General features: G+C 52.0%; 1 protein-coding gene across 3 annotated transcripts in view; it reads right to left on the reverse strand.

Moving 5' to 3' along the window:
- Smad3 (SMAD family member 3) overlaps positions 1-17046 on the reverse strand; it is a 111347-nt gene extending 94301 nt beyond the window's left edge. Inside the window, exon 1 of one of the 3 annotated variants that reach the window (XM_050151756.1) lies at positions 14976-15733. In XM_050151756.1, the coding sequence (XP_050007713.1) occupies positions 14976-15181 (206 nt within the window). In that variant the 5' untranslated portion in view covers positions 15182-15733. Of the gene's footprint in view, positions 1-14975; positions 15802-16932 lie in introns of those variants that run through there. The other 2 variants (XM_050151757.1, XM_050151755.1) reach the window with 2 other exon arrangements.
- Positions 17047-18729: the final 1683 nt, after the last annotated feature.

Here is an 18729-nt window from a genome sequence, read left to right on the forward strand (position 1 = left end):
AACTCTGTCTTAAAAAAAAAAAAGTACCTAACGCCACACTAAGTGCCCAGTGTATCCAAGAAGCTTGTTGACAATCCACTGTTGCTGCCACTAACTGTATGCAACATGACAGAGGCTTAATGACACCTCTGGATTCTTTCCAGGATAGAGGCCCCTGGGGAGAGGCCCCTGGGGCTGAACATGTTTAAAGAAAATGATGTTCTCAACAGCTGTGTCCATCTGTGAACCAACCACAGGAGGATGCGATTCAAGGCCAGTGAGCTGAGGATGGCAGGTAGGGTGGAAGGACGAAAGCTCCCGAGTCCTTCTGAGGACTGAACCTCACGCCGGTGTGGAAGGGACAATGAGGCACTGTACCTCAGAAGTTGTTCACGGGGTTCAGGACAGCTTCAGCCAAAAGCATCCTGATACAGCAGGCCTGGCTGCATGGCAGAGTGGGGGATGGCGCAGAGGGAGCGGGGGGGGGCCCTGGGCTAACTACAGGCTCTAAGAGCAAGCGCCAGGGACCTCAGCTTAATATTCGCCTATCAGTTTAGCCCCTTCCCCGTGCCAATTCTCCAAGGAGCGTAAGTCGTCACTATTCTGTGCCTCCGCTCGCTCCGTACACGTGTCTGCAGGTGACCGAGAAGAAAAATCCAAATCCATTGAGGGAGATAACGGACACCTCAGAACTCACTGACATTCTCCAATCAAGTGTTGACGACATCTTGTTTTTCTCATCCTATTACTGTCCCCTGTCCCCTCGGCTGTGAGCTCAGACGGGGGGGGGGGGGGGGGGGGGGGGGGGGGGGGGGGGGGGGGGGGGGGGGGGGGGGGGGGGGGGGGGGGGGGGGGGGGGGGGGGGGGGGGGGGGGGGGGGGGGGGGGAGGGGAGGGAGAGGAGGGGGGAAGCCATGCTTTCCTGCTGCCTGCCCTCTACAGTGCTCCCCTGGCACAGGCATCCATTACTCTGGGCACGTGCTCGACCCACAAGCCTGGCAACAGTGCATGTGCTGAACTCAAAGAGAAAGAAAAGGCAAGCTTGGTGTTGTTTTGATTCCTTCCTCGGCACCTTCCAAAAATCTGTAGCAGAAGGATGAGCCACTAAACTTCCGCCAGTCCCAGCCAATAAACAGTTCTAAAGCTCAGATAACATGGAGCAGAGATGCCCTGTGTCCCCATAGACAACTCTGCTCCAGACCACTGAACGCCAGCCATCCAGGGGCAGGAGGCCTCGTGGCACAAAGCCCTGGGTTTGTAAAGGGCCTGGTAAGAGACACCCCTACTTCTGACCTCTCTATAATTCCCAAACCCCACCCCTTCCTCCTCTTGCCTCCATCCAGTCAGTACCACCCTAACTCAGCCAGTCCTGCTCTAGCACTGACCTCACCACATTGGGTTAGGGGTCTGGGCCCGCTTCATAATACCTCAAGTTACTCACTTCAGGACCTCAGACCAGTCCCTTCCCCAGGCAGCACCTGATTACTTTAGAGTCACTCTGAGCAATAGCATGGGAACTGGCTGGTTCTCCCAGTGACTGTGGTCGGGTACCACACCACAGTCACTGGTGCAGAGGTGTGTAACTCAGGATGGCCACACACTCAGATAAAACTACTATCTGGCTGTAATTATTAATGGCATAACCACAGTATGCTCTTAGAAATACCCAGAGGGGCCCAAAGAGATGACTCAACTCCTAGGGAGCACTTGCTGCTCTTGCAGAGGACACAGGTTCAGTTCCCAGTGCTCACAATGGGGGCCCACAACCATATCCAGTTCCAGGGGATCTGATGCCCTCGTCTGACCCGCAGGCACCAGCAATGCATTTGATATACAGATCATGCAGGCAAAACACCCATACACGTACAATAAAAAAATTTTAAATCACTTTTTAAAAAAAAAAAAAAGAAAAAATATCCAAAGTGGTTTAATGTATCACCCCAATTCTAAAAGGATGCATAAACCCATTTTCTGCCCATCCCTTTTCTTTCTTAAGGACTCTGGCTTTGATTTTCTCATTTGCAAACAATGCTAAAATCTTATGGCTTTTCCCATCAGGATGCATAGGATGTTCCTCCTTGGTGACCGTGGGATAGAGGGCAGACAGCAGCAGTGATACTACTTAGATCTGACATGTCCCTACAGGCTCCTGTGTCTGGACACCTGCTCCTTTTCCCAGCTGGGGTGCAGTGTGAAGAGGTTATAGACCTGGCTGGTGGGTGAGATCACTGCAGAGTGGGCCTTTGCGGACAACAGCCTGGCCCAGCTTCTGCTGTGCACCATGCTTCCTGGTTCGCCAAGGCATCAACAAGCTGAGCTGCAAGCTCCTCCACCACAGCCCAAGCTGCCCATGCCACCTATCTTCTCCACACGGTGGACTACACCCTCGACACAAACACCCTCGACAGTCTTCCCTAATGCTGCTTCTATCACAGCAACAAGAAAATGGCAGTCGCAAGGGGGCGAGTCTCAGACACCCTAACTCCAAATCCTGCCACTGACCCTCTAGGCCTCAGCCTCCCCTATGTGAACATCAGGACTCGCTTATCCAGAGTGCTGAGACAAAGAGAGCAAGTGGCCGAGTCCTCATACTGGCAGCCAGCCGTAGCCTGCACAATGTCCGTACACCACACAACAGAATAAGCTCACGGAGATCGAGACACACCAGAGGCCTGCACTAACAAGCCAACCATCCTCTGACAGGAACAAGAGCGACAGCTCAGCTGCTCTCTAAGACCAAGGCACAGGTGCCCACAGGCCCTGAGTTTAGACTCTCTTCAAGGTGCACGCTGCTCGTGGTTCCCTGCGGTCCCCATGAGAATCTGGGTGTGAACTTGGAAACCTGAGCACTGTGCATGACAAAGTTGTGGGAGGTGACATGGCCTAACATGTTACTTCTCGCAAATAGCTCCACACCGAGTACACGAATCTCTTTCATAATCCTACAGCAGAAGCCCTGTCTCTCTCTGCTCAGTAGGACAGGGAGGCATTGGCACACAGTTACCAATACCTTACGCGGAGAATCTGAGATTCAAACGCAGGGCACCTCACAGTCACGGGTGGCCTTTGGTCTCACCTGGATTTCTAGCAATGTCACACACCAAAAAAAAAGAAAAGGAAAAAAAAAGTCCAGGGACACAAAAGCTATCTAAAAAAGACAAAACTAATCAACCCAGATTAGCAGCAATAGCAAGGGACTCACAACCGATAAGGTGAATTGTATGTACTGTCCAGATATGCGATGGGATTTCTGTTTTTTCTTAGTGATAAAGGGAAACACTTGTTTAAACAAGTATTTTACTCTCTTGTTTTTTGTTTGCTTAATGTATTTATTTTGTGTTTGGGTGTGTGTGCAGGCACAGGTATAGAGGAGAGGTCAGATGATAGAAGTTGGCTCTCTCCCTCCGCTGTCTAGGTTCTAGGGATCGAACTCAGGTCCAACTTAGGTTGTCAGTCTTAGCAGCAAGCATCCCCCCCCCCCCCCCCCCAGCTGAAATATCTCACCGCCCCCACTCACATTTTTTTTTTTTTAACCAGGGCCTTCCTATGAAGTCCAGGTTGGCCTGGATCTCCTGAGTACCAGGCTTGTAGATGGGCACCACCAGGCCTCGCTTATCAGACACACTCATTAGGAGACAGGGCCTGTTTCTGATACACTGATAACATTCTGAGTCTACTGGGGAGTGTAGCAACACTGGCTGGCTGCAGTGTGCTCTGGAATCGGAAACCTGGACTAGATAGCCATTAAAATGTGGCACACCGGCCAGAGGCAGTCAGCATAAAGGCTACGCACCAGGCCTAGGGAGCCACAGAGGGTCAGTGCTCCTGTCTTACAGCTTTTGTGTAGGGAGCCTGGGCATCCACAGAGCCCAGGAACATTCCCCCTCATTTCCCAAGGAACCCATGACATGAGTCATGGCTGATTACCTGAACGCTCACTCTGGAGCCTCCTGGCTGAACAAGGCGTCTTTGCTACTGACGGGCAAAACATTATTTCAACCTGCTCCAGACATAGCCTAGAGCTGTCCACATGGCGGTGTAAGGATTATGTCTCTGACCTGGATAACTAGGGCAGTAAACCTGCTGTTACTGGCCTCGAGGCCTGGGAAGAAAAGCAGGCGGGCAGTGGCTTTAGACACACACCATTCCTCTGCTCTAAAATCTGGACTTTACAGAGCAGGGCCCAGATGCGCCGAGCTTGGCTGACCCAAGTGTTTGGCACTAGCCTTCCCAACTCCTCTGGCCACTCCCACTTCCTTGCTCTAGCCACCCTGAGCTGCCCTGCCTTTCCCAGACACTGGCCCTCTCCACGCTGTCTGGCCTGAACTCCATGCCCAGGACACATCCATGAAGGCCCAGCTAGAGCATTTACCTCTTCTGCAAAACCTTCTGGTACTCGGAGGATGGCTGCTCTCCCTCTGGGCTCCTAAATGGCACTCTATGGCCTTAAACAGACTGTTTCCCTCGAGGGCCCTCGGTAGTTTTACTGGTCCTTATGTCCCTTTTGGCCTCTGGACAGTTCCCAGACAGGATTTCATTTCTGTGATCTGTGAGGCCCAACACGAAGTCAGTTCTCTAAAATTAAATGCACACTTAGAAGCCAGGCTCCCTGTTCGCTCTCAAGCCAACCAGAGCCATGAGCAGCATTTTGCCCGCCTCAGCCTGGGTTCCAGGTGAGAAAAATCAAGTCCTGGCGATTTCTCCATAGTCCCTGTCACAGTGGGATGGGCCTAATCAAGGCCATTTTACTGATCACCTGGTACTAACAGGCCTGCTACTAACACAGATGGGCCTGTGTGCTATACAGCATCCTCCAAAGAGACAGGACAGGGAACAAACTAGACCAGACTGTCCAGGCAATCCAATCTTGGGAAACACCTTAACATAACTCAGAGGTCCAGGTGGGAATTTAGGACTCTCTGACACCTTAGTCCCCAACGTGGAGACCCAGGAGAGCTAGCCCTGGGTTCCTCTGGAGATATCCTACACTTTAGATGTCTCATGTCCACCATGGCTATGTTCCATGCCACATCTCATATTCCAGACAATTCTTTACCTAGGTCCCTGGAACCTTGTCTCCCATGTCCATGCCTCTCAGAACACGGGCTGTCCGTGGTAGATCTGCCCCTTAGATGATGGACCTGGGAGAGCAGCTTCAGGCACGACACAGGCCAGGCCTGCCCCTTGGCACGGCAGATGCTCTGTCCCGTGAGGAAGAGCCTAACAGGAGAGCTGAACCTGGTTGGCTAAAGCCTGAGTTCCTTCTCCACTGCTTCAGATGCAGTCAAAGGCCCCATGGCCCATGTCCAGGTCATTCTGGAGCCACTAGCTTCTGGTAACAGCCAAGTCAGCTGCTGAGGTGAAACTTCAGGAGGCCAGCCTTCCAGCCCTGCCCCCAAGAAAACACCAGCAACAATAAACATCATGCACTTACAGGCAGCTATCAGGGACAAGCCTGTGAGTCACAGGGCTCTGCTTGGGGAGCTCGCCCATCCCCCACCCAGGAGCACTGATTCATCGAAGTTTGTTTTCAACGCTATTATTTTTAGTCAGGCAAACAATGCTTTAAACCGCCGTAGAGAACGGGGGAGGGGAAGAGAGGGTCGCTGAAGAACATCAGCTACTTTTCTAATAGTCTACCAAGGCCTAAGCCAACAACCGGCACTGCTAGGCACTCTAGGGGAACAGGCACAGGGGTACATGAACTGCCATTTCTTCCCGAGGGTGACCTCTGAGACCAGGGATCTCCAGGTTCCCCTGCTGATGCCATCACCAAATTTCCTTCTTGAAAAAGAAAGAGAGCATTTACTGAGCACCTACGAGGCACAGTGAGCCACACACATGGGCTGGGTGTTTGCCCCGTCTTATCTTAGACATTATTTCATGTGAGGCTGGTGGTCCTTTTTTCCCCATCTTGTCAAATGGGAAAGTTGAAGTAGGTACATCCAGGGCCACTAGGTTCTATGCTGTCCTTTTCTCTGCTTTGTTTTTAACGTTCTGGCTGCCTCTCCTGCTCCACAGGTGATTTAAGACAAACGTTAGGAAACAGAGAAAGCGCCATCATACTTTGAGAGGTGCGGGGCCTCTACAGTCAGAGCCCAGGCAACCTAAGAATTTACACTCGTGAGGCTTTGGAGCAGAGAGAGATCCAGCGTTCGGTCTCAGCACTCTGTAACTGGGGGTGGGGGCAGGGGAGACAGAAAGAAAAGGAAAGGAAAGGAAAGGAAAGGAAAGGAAAGGAAAGGGAAGGGATGGGAGCTCTTTCTGGATCCATGACTCCACATTTGGGTTCAGCCCAGAGGTGATTTTTTAAGGAAAAAATGCCTTTTGGCATTTTTGAGCTGTGACAACATCAAAACAGACCTTTAAAAAACATACACCCAAAAAGCATTACTATTGTTAAAAGCTTTAAAACACACACACAACAACAACAACAACAACACAGGAGCCCCTCCAAGCCACGACAAACTGCCTCCGCGATGGGCAATACAAGGCCTGGCAGAGAGAGCAAGCAGAGGCTAGCGCGTTTCCAAGGCAAACCTGTGTGCTGCTTTCTAAACAGTACTCGCCCCAAACAAACGCCCAGCAGAGCCCAGCAGAGCGCGGAGAACTTGCCAGATCTGAGTGGGGAAAGCCTTGGGACACAGAGAAGGAACAAACTCAGAGGAACTCGTTTTCCATTTCCTAGATGGGGTTCAAATTTGTACCCTCCCTGCTCTCTCCATGCTCACACAATGGTGTGGGGGGGGGCAGTGTCTATCTGGGTACAGACACTGGAAAATAAACAGAGAAAGCTTCCTGGGTAAACACTGGCATGAGCAAACATTTCCACAGGTATCTTCTAGAATGCCCACCTCTTGTCGTTAACCTTTTTTAGGCATCTCTGGTCATTAGTGTAAGTCAACTTCCTGCTCCAAGAATAGCCAAAAATAGCAACAAAGGCAGGCAAACTGCGCACTGCATCTGAAGACGCAGTCTCCGGCTTCACGCTAGGGTTGGGTATTTTTACACGCCTTTGTAGTTCAGATTTACCGATGTAGACCCAAGTGGCAAGGAACCAGGAAGGGCAAGTAGAGAAGATAACCAAAATTAAAGATTGAATTATAAAGCTTTTTTTTTCACTTTTATAAATTAATTGGAACCAGACCAATAGAGTCTTGGAATAATAATTAAAGAAGATTCATGATTCAATTAATGAACTAGTTGTATGCCAAAAGAAAGAACTTCTAAAACAGGACCAGTGAGATGGCTCGGTGGGTAACTGGTGCACAACACCAAGCACGACGACCTAGTTCGTTCTTCCAGGAATCCGCACAGGAGTAGAGAACCGGTAAGTGGTCCTCCGACCTCCACTCCGGCACCTACGGCACGTGTGACTCCTCCACACACAACACAAAGATAACGCAATTCTAAAATGCCTTCAGAAACTCCTAGGATGCTTACACAAAAATCAAATCAGAGTCCTGAGATCCCTCCACCAGAGCTTGTTTACCTAGACAACCTGCCGCCCCAGAACACGAGAAACAAGAGAGATTGAGTGACCTGCCCCAGGTAACACAGCAAATCAAGGGAAAGGTCCAGAACCACCCGTGCCTGCCATGCCCACTTCCCAAACAACCTGTGACCAAGTGCCTTAAGTTTTCTTCGATAGCATTTATGCAGCCTGCTAAACAAACTTTCAGCCTGGTCCAGAATTAGCCAAACTTCTTCATTAATAGGCTTTCCACTGTGTTTTCTGTTTAAACTGAGTCTCTCTGTCAAAACATCGTGTAGCAGTGTGCTACTGTGGCAGGCAGCTGTTGGCAGCAGGGGCTCAGATCCACCACAGAGGACAGAGGCGCTTGTCCTGCAGATATGTTATTTCTCACACTGTTAATTAAGTCAACACAGAATAATGTGTGCTTTCTCTCTCTCCTCTCCCCCCCACAAGCACACACACACACACACACACACACACACACACAGAGTCAGCTTTGTCAGGAGTTAATACATTTCAGAGTTTGAGGGGATTGGTTTCTTAGCACCAAGCAAAGGCTATTTACAAATTAGCTAAAGATAAACACACACAATGGTCTTACAACTCCCAAGAAGCCACATTTAACCAGCTGGCAGATGGGAAGCTGCAGACAGGAAGGAAGGAGCTGGCCTTCTTCCTTATCATGTACCTGTCACCCAGTGCGGGGAATGAGCACCTGGCAGGTGCACGGAAAGAAAACAGAACAATAAACTGGACAAGGTCTTCTAGAATCTTCTCTGTTCTAGGAACCACACTCCTGGACTGAGGAGAGATCTTAGGAAGCAAAGGCGTTTGTCACCAAGCCCGACAACCCAAATTTGATCTCCAGGTCCCACTTGGTAAAAGGAAACAACTGATTCTCCCAACTGTTCTCTGATACACCCATGCATGCCAGGGCACATGGGTACCTCATGCACCAATACATAAACAAAGGATCCCCATGGCAACGTACTACTGTTTCTAGGAACTACTGTGGGGAAAAGCTGGTCCCCTCCAACCCACACCAGCTTCAGGTTCCTCCCTGGGCCACATACACAGCAGGATCCTTCCTCCAGGTCCTACCCCAAGAGCAACCTTCCAGCCAGCAAAACAACACTATTAGACACGGACTAGGGATAACAAGTGGGGCCATTTTCTTGTTTTTGGTTTTAACCAGCTGTCACAGTTAATCTTGATTGTCAAGTTGATGAGATTTGGAATCACTATGGAAACAAACCTCTGGATGTGTCTGTAAGGGAATTCCTCAGTTGAGTTCACTGAGGTGAGAGGACCCACTCTAACTGTGGGCATCAGGTGTCCTGGACTAAAGAGAAGGGAGAAACGAAGAGGGCCCCTGCATTCAGCTCTCTCTGCTTCCTGACTGTAGATGCCATGTCATCAGCCACTCCAAGCTCCTGTTTCCCCTCCATAGTGGCTTTCCCACCACGATGAATTATCCCCTGAAACTGCGGGCCAAAACAAGCCCTTCCTCCCTTCAGCTGCTTTTTGTGGGAGTATTTGTGCGGTATCAAGAAAGACCGCTAATGTATCAGTCAGTCCAGCAGAGGAGATAAGATCAGAAGTTAACTAGCTACCCATGGCCCTGCTGCTTTGGGAATCTGACTCTAAGAGGGGGCTTGTAGAAGCTGAAGATCTAGGGGGAATACCATAACACAATAAAATCTTATTTCAAACGAGCAAGCCCTTCCCAGTCCTATTTATTCCACAAAGAGGCACATGAAGAATAATTGCTGTACAGAGCACAAAATAGCATTAAAATCTCCTAATAAATTAATGAGTGGAAATTAAGTCATTCAGTCCATTAAATTGTGTTAATTTTACTTCCTTTGTAATACAGCAGCAATCACAAATTTACATTATTAAGCCAATATTTATTTTTCAAAAACTCATTTTAATTAGATTCCTGACATGATAAGCTCAAACCTAATTCTCTCCATTTTCATCAACTTCTTGCATTTCTCATCAAAACTAAATGATGGCTCCATTCATCTTTTTTTTTTTTCTATCATAGAAATGGTCATTTAAATGTTTATGTCCAGGGCCTTCAAGATGGCTCCTCAGGTAAACTCTCTGGCCATGTACCTGAAGGCCTGAGTTCAACCCCTGGGAACCCCTGGTAAGAGGAGAAAGCTCCCGGAAGTTGTCCTCTGAGCTTCACACATGAGCTATGGTATGCAGGTATTCTCACTCATCGCTCACACACAAACATAAACATTTTCAGAGGCTGGAAAGATAGCTAGGTGGTTACGAGAACAAGCTGCTGTGGCAGAAGATGTGAGTTAGGCTCCCAGCAGGTTGGGTGGCTCACCCTGCCTGCAACTCCATCTGGAGGAGAGGAGTGACGCCCCCTTCTGGTCTCTGGGGACACTGCACTGACATGCGCATACACACATGCACATAAACAAGGTGGCTTCAAGTGTTTATATCCTTGCAAAGACTGCTTAAAGCTGGCCTACTAAAAGTTCCATTGTCTTTTCAGAAGCTGGGGTTCACATCCTGTGGCTAGCGTGTCATTTAGGGACACGAAAAGCCAAGTTGCACCAAAAGGAAAGGCTAAGCACTCACAGTCACCTGCTAGAGTCCCTGATCCCAGGAAGGAAACCTGAATTTCAGGTTTACAACACTAAGTTGTCTTTTACTTCAAAGAGAAAACACTTTAAACTTGGGTCTTAGGCAGTACTCAGCCCACAAGCACGGCTGTGCAGGTGACAGGTAAGAGATTCACGGCATCTGTCTGCTTGGCAAAAGTCAGAAGATGAAGATGTCATTCAAGACACAGGGCCTCGGGTCCCAACACACACACACACACACACACACACACACACACACACACACACGAAGTGCTTCAAGGGAAATGGGTAGAACTGAAGATCACACACAATGTTAGGCAAACACCAGACTGAGACAGACATAGCACACTTTCTCTCATGTGCAGAATCTAGAGTTTTCCTTCTTTTAAGTAAGTAAGAGATGAAAGAGAAGAGGGTCTACAAGGAAACCAGTGGGGAACAGGAGATCAGGGAGGGTAATGGGAGATAAATATGAGCAAAATACAAGACTTGAAAATGTCATAATGAAATCTAGTTTGTACAACAAATAGACATTAATAATAAAGACTAGACCAGTTCCCACGGGCTTCCTGCAGTCAGTCCAGACTCCTCAGACCATGATCCCAACTTCAGCTTTCCAACACGCATCACTTCCCAACACACACGCACACACACACACCTGCTCCCAACACAGAACACTGTGGAGCCCTCAGCCGCCCTGGGAGCCCTGCATCTTGGGGTAGGAAGGCTGAGCTCCAGGAATACAAGTGCCCCTCAGGCACTGCCATCTCGAAAGGCCCTTGATACGTGATTGAATAAGTTCCCATCAATGTGTGCTAAGGAAAGAAGACAAAACACACACATCTCCCCAGCACATCTGCAAATTCTTCTGGTCCCTCCTCTCACCCCGATTTCACAGGTGCAGACAGGAGGGCTCTGAAACCTGCTGGTCCCGAACCCATTCAAGTAGTAAAAGGCAGGTTCTGGACTGGCGAGATGTCTCAGGAAATAAAGATGGTTGCCACCAAGCCTGGTGACCTGAGCTCCATATACGGAACTCACATAGTGGAAGGAGAAAACCAACCCCTGCAAGCTGTCTTCTGGTTCCCCCACACACAAACACATTAATACAATAAAAATGATTTTGAAAATGGCAGACCCAGAACCTGAATTCTAGGGAGGTTGAGGTTTATCCTCCCCTGAGGAAACAGGTGGCTGTCACTGTTTACTATTCTACTGCTGTGGCTTCACATTTAAAATATTTATCATAAGCATCTTCCCCACCCCACCTCACCATTCTCCAAAAGTCCCTCTAATCTTTTCAAATGTATCTCTGCATCCTTCCCCAGGAGGACTTAGAACACTGACTCAGAGACTAAAGGGCATGGGTCTGGTTAATATCACTTCATACACAAAAACAAGGCCTGATCACAGATGGAGAGTAAAATGTTGTCTGCAACATGTATGGGTCCCAACATCCAGCCTCAAGCTGCAAGGGTCAAATTTCCCCCAACCAGAGAATGCTAAGTGACACTTGGGTCAGCCCTCTAGTCAGCTAGCTCCCCTGTGTCCTGCAGCCCCTATCGGATGAGCTGCCTGGACGGCAGCTGGGAGTAGGCTTGCTGCCTGCCGAGGGTTTACAGAGGGTGGAGGCCTCAGGTGCAGAGACCTACAGGGCATCATCTATAGCCTTGGTGTTTGTCCGCAGAAGCCTGAGAAAGCTGTGATACAGGTGGAGATACTTTTCCTCTCTCCACTAGTTGAGGGTAGCCGAGCAACATTCCTGAGGGCCCCAGGAGGAGGTCACACTACAAAGGAGGTGAACAAAGAGGTAGGAGATGCTCCCTCTGAGACCTACTTCACTTCTCCAATTTTCTCTGGGCTTGATGCTCTGTTGTAAGAGAGCCTAAGATAACTTTCTAAACCAGCAATACCTTTAGCGTGGTCCAGCTGGAAACAACTCACTGAGCCATGGACCACACACCGTAGTGTGAGCTGTGGTTGCTTGTGGGAAAGGAGGCTAAGGTGCCCCTGCTGCTGAGCGCGCTCTCAGAGGCAGATGCTTCACCTACCCGTGTAGGAACTGGAGAGGAGGACACCTGTGGCTCCTCTCAGGCTTTCAAGCAGTGGACTGCTGGTGTGGAACTCACCCAAGCTCTGCCCCACGCCTGTCAGATCTGAGATGCCCTGCTCTCCCCTCTGTGGCGAAAGACCAAATTCCTACACCTCATCTCTTCAGACTGTATCTCCAGCTCCCCGGATCATTCAAATCGCCTAAAGCTGGGGGAACCAACCCGGCATGTGGCAGACAGCGACCACAGCCAAATGGTGCCTCTGCTGCTCAAGATGTCCACTCCGTATCTCAGACTGAGAGTCGTCAAAGCCGGGCTCCAGATTTGACAGAATGTGCTGAAGCACCCAGTGTCCCCGCCTCCTGCCCCACACGAAGCGGGTGACTAAGTCACACACTTTCCTTTGTCTACTTTCCAAAGCCCTAGTTCTCAAAGACAGCAATGTGACAAGCAACACGCAACCCTGGGGCTTAGCAGCCACCGGGAGAGCACTAGTATGAAGCCAGCTAGTCGCCTCCCCAAGCCATGGCCTTTAGCTTTTTGCCCATGGCCAAAACAGCAGCAGCTGTTGCCAAGGGAGAAAGCGTGACCCAGAGGCGTGGGCACAAAATCCAGGGATGGAAATCCACCTTTGTCTGGATCCACCCAAGCAACTGGGGCTCTCTAGTTGAGAAGAGAGGAAAGAAAACAATCCCAGAGCTAGGAGTGTGTAGGTCAGGAGCAGAGGGCTTGCCTAACACGTCAGAAGCCTTAGGTTCAATCCTCAGTGCAACCAAAGAACCAACCAACCAAAACCCTGCTTCCACACCCCACCTTCTAGGTACACACTGAAGATACCTAGCCCTAGAAGGTCCAGGTGGTGTGAGGGTGGTCAGCCTGAACTCTCAGAAGCACACAAACCTCCAACTGTCCCAGGCTGGGAAGGGCTGCAAGGGAAAGCAAGGTCAGAAGGCAAATGCAGGCTAAGGAAAACAGCTTCTCCTCTATGAGGCCCCCAGCCCAAAGATTAACTGAGAACCCTCCAGATGGAGCTCCACCGCCCACCCTGGATAAGGATGCTTCTGGTTCCCAGGGTTCAAAAGAGCCTGGAGAAAAGCGGATGCTAGACCCAGCCTTACGTTTTCCCTCTCTCCTGTGAAGTTCCGTCTGGTTCAAAGTCCAAATCATTTAGACCTGGTTGCCATTTCTGTTTCCCAGCTCTGCCTTCTCCCCGGCCTTCGCCGGGCCGTTTGACAGTGCCTTGTACACTATGAAACACCCTGCACAGCTGTTTCATAAATGATATCACTCCGAGGGGGGCTCAAATCACAAAGCAATCGGTCCCAGGCATATTAGGAAAAGGCCATTTCTCAGGATCTCACAGAGACCAACTCAACCATCCCACTTCATCAAAAGGCTAAAGAAGAATGAAGAGCCGGAACCGGAGCTAAAACCCAGGTGCCTCTGACCACCACATCCCCACCACCTCCCCTAAAGCCAGCTGGCAGAGGCTCACAGGCCAAGTGTTCTTCCCAGACTGCCTTCCCTCCCCCTTTGTTGATGGGATCCACCCACCCAGGTTTGGGGGTTGGTTTTGTGTTTTTTTTTTTTTTTTTAACTATTTTTTAAGCAGGCATTCCCACCATATGTGGTGTTTATTTTCAGGGAAGGCTGACCCTGGGTTCCTGTGGACAGATGTTGCTTTGTGCCTTACTGTCAGGGCTGGAGCACATACACAGCTGCCTTGAGCAGGTGGCCAAGGATGGAGGCCACCCTGGCCCAGAAGGACGATGACCTCTCTGTCTTAGGCCATGGGAGCCCCCTCTCCATTTCTCTGCAGCCTAGGACAAACCCCCACCCCCACCCCCAAACATTCCCACCTGTCCCTCCTCTGAAATCAGTCTTTAAAGGTGTCTTGAGAAGTGGAGACAGAAGGCTAAGGTGCCCTCACCCCAATTTCCAGGCGCGGTTATGCTCTGGGGAGGGCCTGGGAGTGAAGTCACTGACCCCTTCCATCAGCCATCTGTGAACTCCCGCCGGACTCCTCTAGCCCGATGGGAAGGAGGTCAGGACAGATGGCAAAGCGTTTTGGGAAAAGAGGGCTCTACAGGAATGCAGGGACGATGGGAGGCCAGCTCTGGGGTGTTTTGTTGTCTGTCTGGAGCTGCCTGCTCGGTTCTCGGCACCCGCAAACTCTCTATTAAAACGATGGCAAACAAGGCAGGGGTGGGGTGAGACGAGGGAATGCCCCTACTTTCTGCCACTTGTTTCTCCCGCTTCAAAGTCGGTGCTTTGCTCTGCAACTAAGTGCGTGCGTGCATGCGTGCACAGGGGGTGGGAGGCTGGCACAACCAAATCTAAAAATACTCGATAAAAATGCTAATCCCAAGGCAAAGAAAGAGCGAAGAAGGAATCTGTCAATCAACGGGCTCCCGCTCCTCACCCACAGCTGTACCGACTGCATTCCTGTAGACGAAGAAGAGAAGTGGGGGGAACAGAGCTGAAGAAAAGAAAGGGACACACGCCACCACCTCCACGAGCGCGGGGCGGGAGGCGGCGGCGGAGGAGGGGCTCGGCCGGCAGAGCCGAACAAAGCGGGGCCTCTACTTGGAGCCCAAAGCACGGAGAGTGGGGGGCCAAGCTCAGCAGCACCCCTGCTGCCCGGAGGCGGCTAGCGATCTTTGAGGTCTGGATGCCAGAGTGCCGCATGGAAGCCTGGGCTCTGAGCCTGGGCAAATCCGAAGGTTTTGTTTGGGGGTCCCTCCACCCACTGCCTGTCCCCTACATTAACGCGCGCGCACACACGCACACGCCCTCCCTCTCCACCCAGGCCGCCCTAGGGGGCTGGGCCGGCGCGCCCCCCGCTGCTCCGGGCCCCCACCTGGGGATGGTAATGCACTTGGTGTTCACGTTCTGCGTGGTGATGGCCTTCTCCAGCTCGTCCAGCTGCCCGGTCTTCTTGAGCTTCTTCACCAAGCTCTTGACCGCCTTTTCGCACCACTTCTCCTCCTGCCCATTCTGCTCGCCCTTCTTCCAGCCCAGCAGGCGCTTCACGATCGGGGGGGTGAAGGGCAGGATGGACGACATGGCTGGCACGGGAGGGTCACCGGCGCCCCCGGCGGGACTGGGCGCTCTGGGGACGCCGGGGGCGCACAGGGGCAGCTCGGCCCGCGCCGCGCCCGAAACTTCGCGTCTAACTCTGGAGAACTTGCCCCGGCTTCTGGGCCGGGGCCGCGGCGCTGTAGCTGCGGGGATCAGGGGCACTACGGCGCCCGAGCAGCTCCACGAGGACCGACGGATTGACGGGCAGGCCCCGGGCGCGCGGGGCGGAGGCGGCGGCCGCGAGACTCGGAGTGGCAGTAGAAAGTTTGGGTTTCCGCACGGGGTAGCTGTTTGGGTGCCGCCTCCGGGAAGGAAAGTCCAACCCCCAGCCAAACTTTGCTGGCCTGGCTGGCTCTGGTGAGCAGATCCCTCCGCCTCTGCAGCCCTCCTCCTCCTCCTGCTCCTCCTCCTCCCCTGCGATCGCCTCCTCGCAGGGCTGGCCAGGGCCGTGCTGCCGCGCTCCCGGCTCCTCTCCCGCCCGCTCCCAAATCTACGTTTCACGCAGCTCCGCGTGCAGCCTCCTTCCCAGCGCTGTCGCCGCCCCCTCGCCGCCGGGGCTCCCCGCTCCTCCCCCGCGCCCTGCTCCGGGGAGGACCCACGGCCTTCCCCGCCCCGCGCCGCCAAGCGCGCCCACGTGGGCCACCGGGCACGGCGGCCGTCACCTCTGCCAAGTGCCGCGGGACGGGACTCCTGGGGACTCGCCGCCCTCAAGAAGCTCAGAGGCAGTTGCAGGGACTAGAGAGGGTTAGACTCGCAGAGAACAGGCGTGTGCCGCCTAGGGCTCGCTGCTCTCGGGAAAGGACCCGAACACGAAGAGGGGTTCTGTTCCAAGCCCAGGAAGCCGGGGCGCACTGGTCTCGCTCAGTGGCCCGGGTTGTTTTGCTTTGGTTTGGTGTTTTTTGTTTTGTTTTTGTTTTCCTGCTGGGTGAGATCAGACCGGCTAACTGCCCCGAGACTGCGGAGGAGGGAGTTGGGAAGGGGGAGAGGGAGACTTAAAAGTGGAGTTAGAGACGTCAATGACAACTTGAACAATAGCTGAAGCCAGGGGTCCCTTGGGCCTAGTGAACCAATCTCTGCAGAAAACGGGCCTCAAAGACATCTGTTGCGTTCCTGAAGGAATGAATGGGGGCGCTTTAGGATTTATCTTTGGGGGAGGGGGAGAATTAACATTACAGGGTGTTACTGAAATTCGACGCCAAACAAGCAAGAGAGCTTTGTTAACAGAACAGTGGACTCGCACAAAGTGGAGCGAGCCGGGAGGATTCTGGAAATTAATTCAAAATTAGCCTAGGTGAGAGGCCAGTAGAACCTGACTTTGGGTAGCCCTGGGGCTTTCCCCCAACTAGCGGAAATCAGGGCTGACTGCCCATGGGTCCCTCCACCGGTTTGGGGGCGTTACAGCAGGCCCTCAGGTCTTTTACCCGGTTGCCGCCTCCCCATCAGGTTAGCCCAGTAGCTAAAGCTATGCTTGTTTTAAACGGTGGGAAACCCCTCCACCACCTCCCGTGGTGAGAAAGAAGTTTATTTGCAAACCAAGAGGCGGTGGGAGTTACAAAGCCCTGTGAGGTGTGGCCAATCCCACAAAGTCAGCCTAGAAGCTGCAGGGGCCCCCAGCTCTGTTACCGAGGATGCCCCACCAGCAGCCACAGCTCGTCAGAGACTGTGGTTTTTTAGGCCTCCCCTTCCACCTCCCTGAGGCCGAGTCCTAAATGGAGGATCCCTGAGACCCACTGAACCTTAACAAGCCGGTTCCTGCCCTCCTGTTAGATCGTGGCTGTGGCCTTCCTCTTCCACTCGACTTCCCAGCCCTTATCAAGAGACTGGAAAGGTAGGCTGTCTCAACTGCCGTCTTCTACCGAGACAGTCTCGCGTCTGCCCTCGAAGTCCACGCCCATATTTGCCTGGAAGGCATGACCCCGAGGAAGGGAGCCAAGATTTAAACTCAGGTTTTTTTTTTGTTTTGTTTTTGAGGTCTTGCTCTTGGGCCTGGAGTTGTAAAGGGCATCTTTGACACAATTTGCAAAACAAAAGCTCTTCTCACAGGTGCCTAATTACGAGATTGCCAGAAATGTTCCCAGGCCCACTCCTCCCCACCTCCTGTCCAAGATCGGAGTGGACCCACGCCAGAGGCCAGTGTTGATACCACGCAGCCAGGGAAGCTGGGTTCTGTCAGATCCTGCCTCTGTCTCTCCAGCACTTCCTTGTCACAAGTCTGCTGCTTGTTGGGAAATTGAAGAGGAAGAGGAAGAAGGTCCCAGGGCACACGATGCTCACAGACCAGAGAAGCACCAAGAGATAGGGATGAAGGTGTGCTTAGTAGGACAGAAAGGGATCTACCAATCATCTTCCAGTCAAGTTCAGCAAACCGAGGCAGTTGAGCCTTCGTGAGGCAGCCAGGTCAAGTCCAAGGTGTTGAGGCTCCATCCCTGATCTGTTTTGACTGTTGGCTCTTGACCCTTCATCTGGCTGAGCCTCCAGTCTCTCGGCGGGACAACGTGGTGAGTCTAGAAAGTAAGTTAGAAGCCTAGGATTGTTCTCCAGGACAGGTCCCTCTCCCACAGGGGAAGCCATGTCTAAGCGAAGTTTTTTGCACCCTGGAGAAAAGGAGGGAGCCTGAGGAGAGAGAAAAGCTGCAGAGAGAAGGGGAGAGAAGAGGAGTCAGCTGCATAGAAGAACCTTTAAGTCACTGAGGCTCCAGAAGGGACCATCACCCACCCATTCATTTCCCTGGGGGAAGAAAATAAGGCAGACACACCTGTGCGACTGAACAAGTGTCTGTGACAAGGACCACCTGAGTTGCCAGAAAACTGCTGTACCTAACTGCACATCTGAGAGCGCCCTTCTTCCCTCCTCCTCCTTCCCTCCCTTCCCTTCTTTCTTTCTCGCCTTTCTTTCTTTTCTAGCTGTCCTGGAACTCACTCAATAAATGAGGTGGTCTCAGACTCAGAGATCTGCCTGCCTCTGCCTCCTGAGCACTGGGATTTTTTTTCCCTCAAGTCTTCCTGTGAGAACATTTGGGGCACAAGGCCAGTTCCACAAAGCTCTGAACAAGGGGGAGAAATAGCCCCTCCTCCTGTGGGCACTGAATAGGTGATGGCTCAGGATTGGCTCCGGCTGGCACCTCGTCTCCTGGGATCCAGCCAGGCCTGCCATGCAGACTTTGTCCTTGTCCTTGGGAGGGAAACATTAGCCCGGTTAATTTTTCATCACGGTGAGTGCAAAGTTCAGCAGAGGCAGGAGAGGGGGGTGGAGGCAGCTCTGTCTCCTTAGAAATAGACAGCACACTCAGGTCAGAGCTGGGGACACCCGCATGCTACAGTGTACATGGTGTGGTTCCTGGGACTCGTGCAAAGAAGCGCACACCTGATCGCAGGCAAGATCATTCATCCACAGGCGGTGAACCTAGAAGAAGTGCAGGCGTGTTCTGCCTCCATTTCACACAGAAAGGTGACACCTGGTGAAAGCACGCGGACAAACCGGGGCTGGAATTTTCATCAGAGGACCTCACCCAGCAATCAGTGGTCTAGAGGTGG

The sequence above is a fragment of the Alexandromys fortis genome, unplaced genomic scaffold, assembly GCF_014885135.2.
Source record: "Alexandromys fortis isolate MF-2015 unplaced genomic scaffold, M_Fortis_MF-2015_v1.1 scaffold_70, whole genome shotgun sequence".
In the NCBI taxonomy this organism is placed as follows: domain Eukaryota; kingdom Metazoa; phylum Chordata; class Mammalia; order Rodentia; family Cricetidae; genus Alexandromys; species Alexandromys fortis.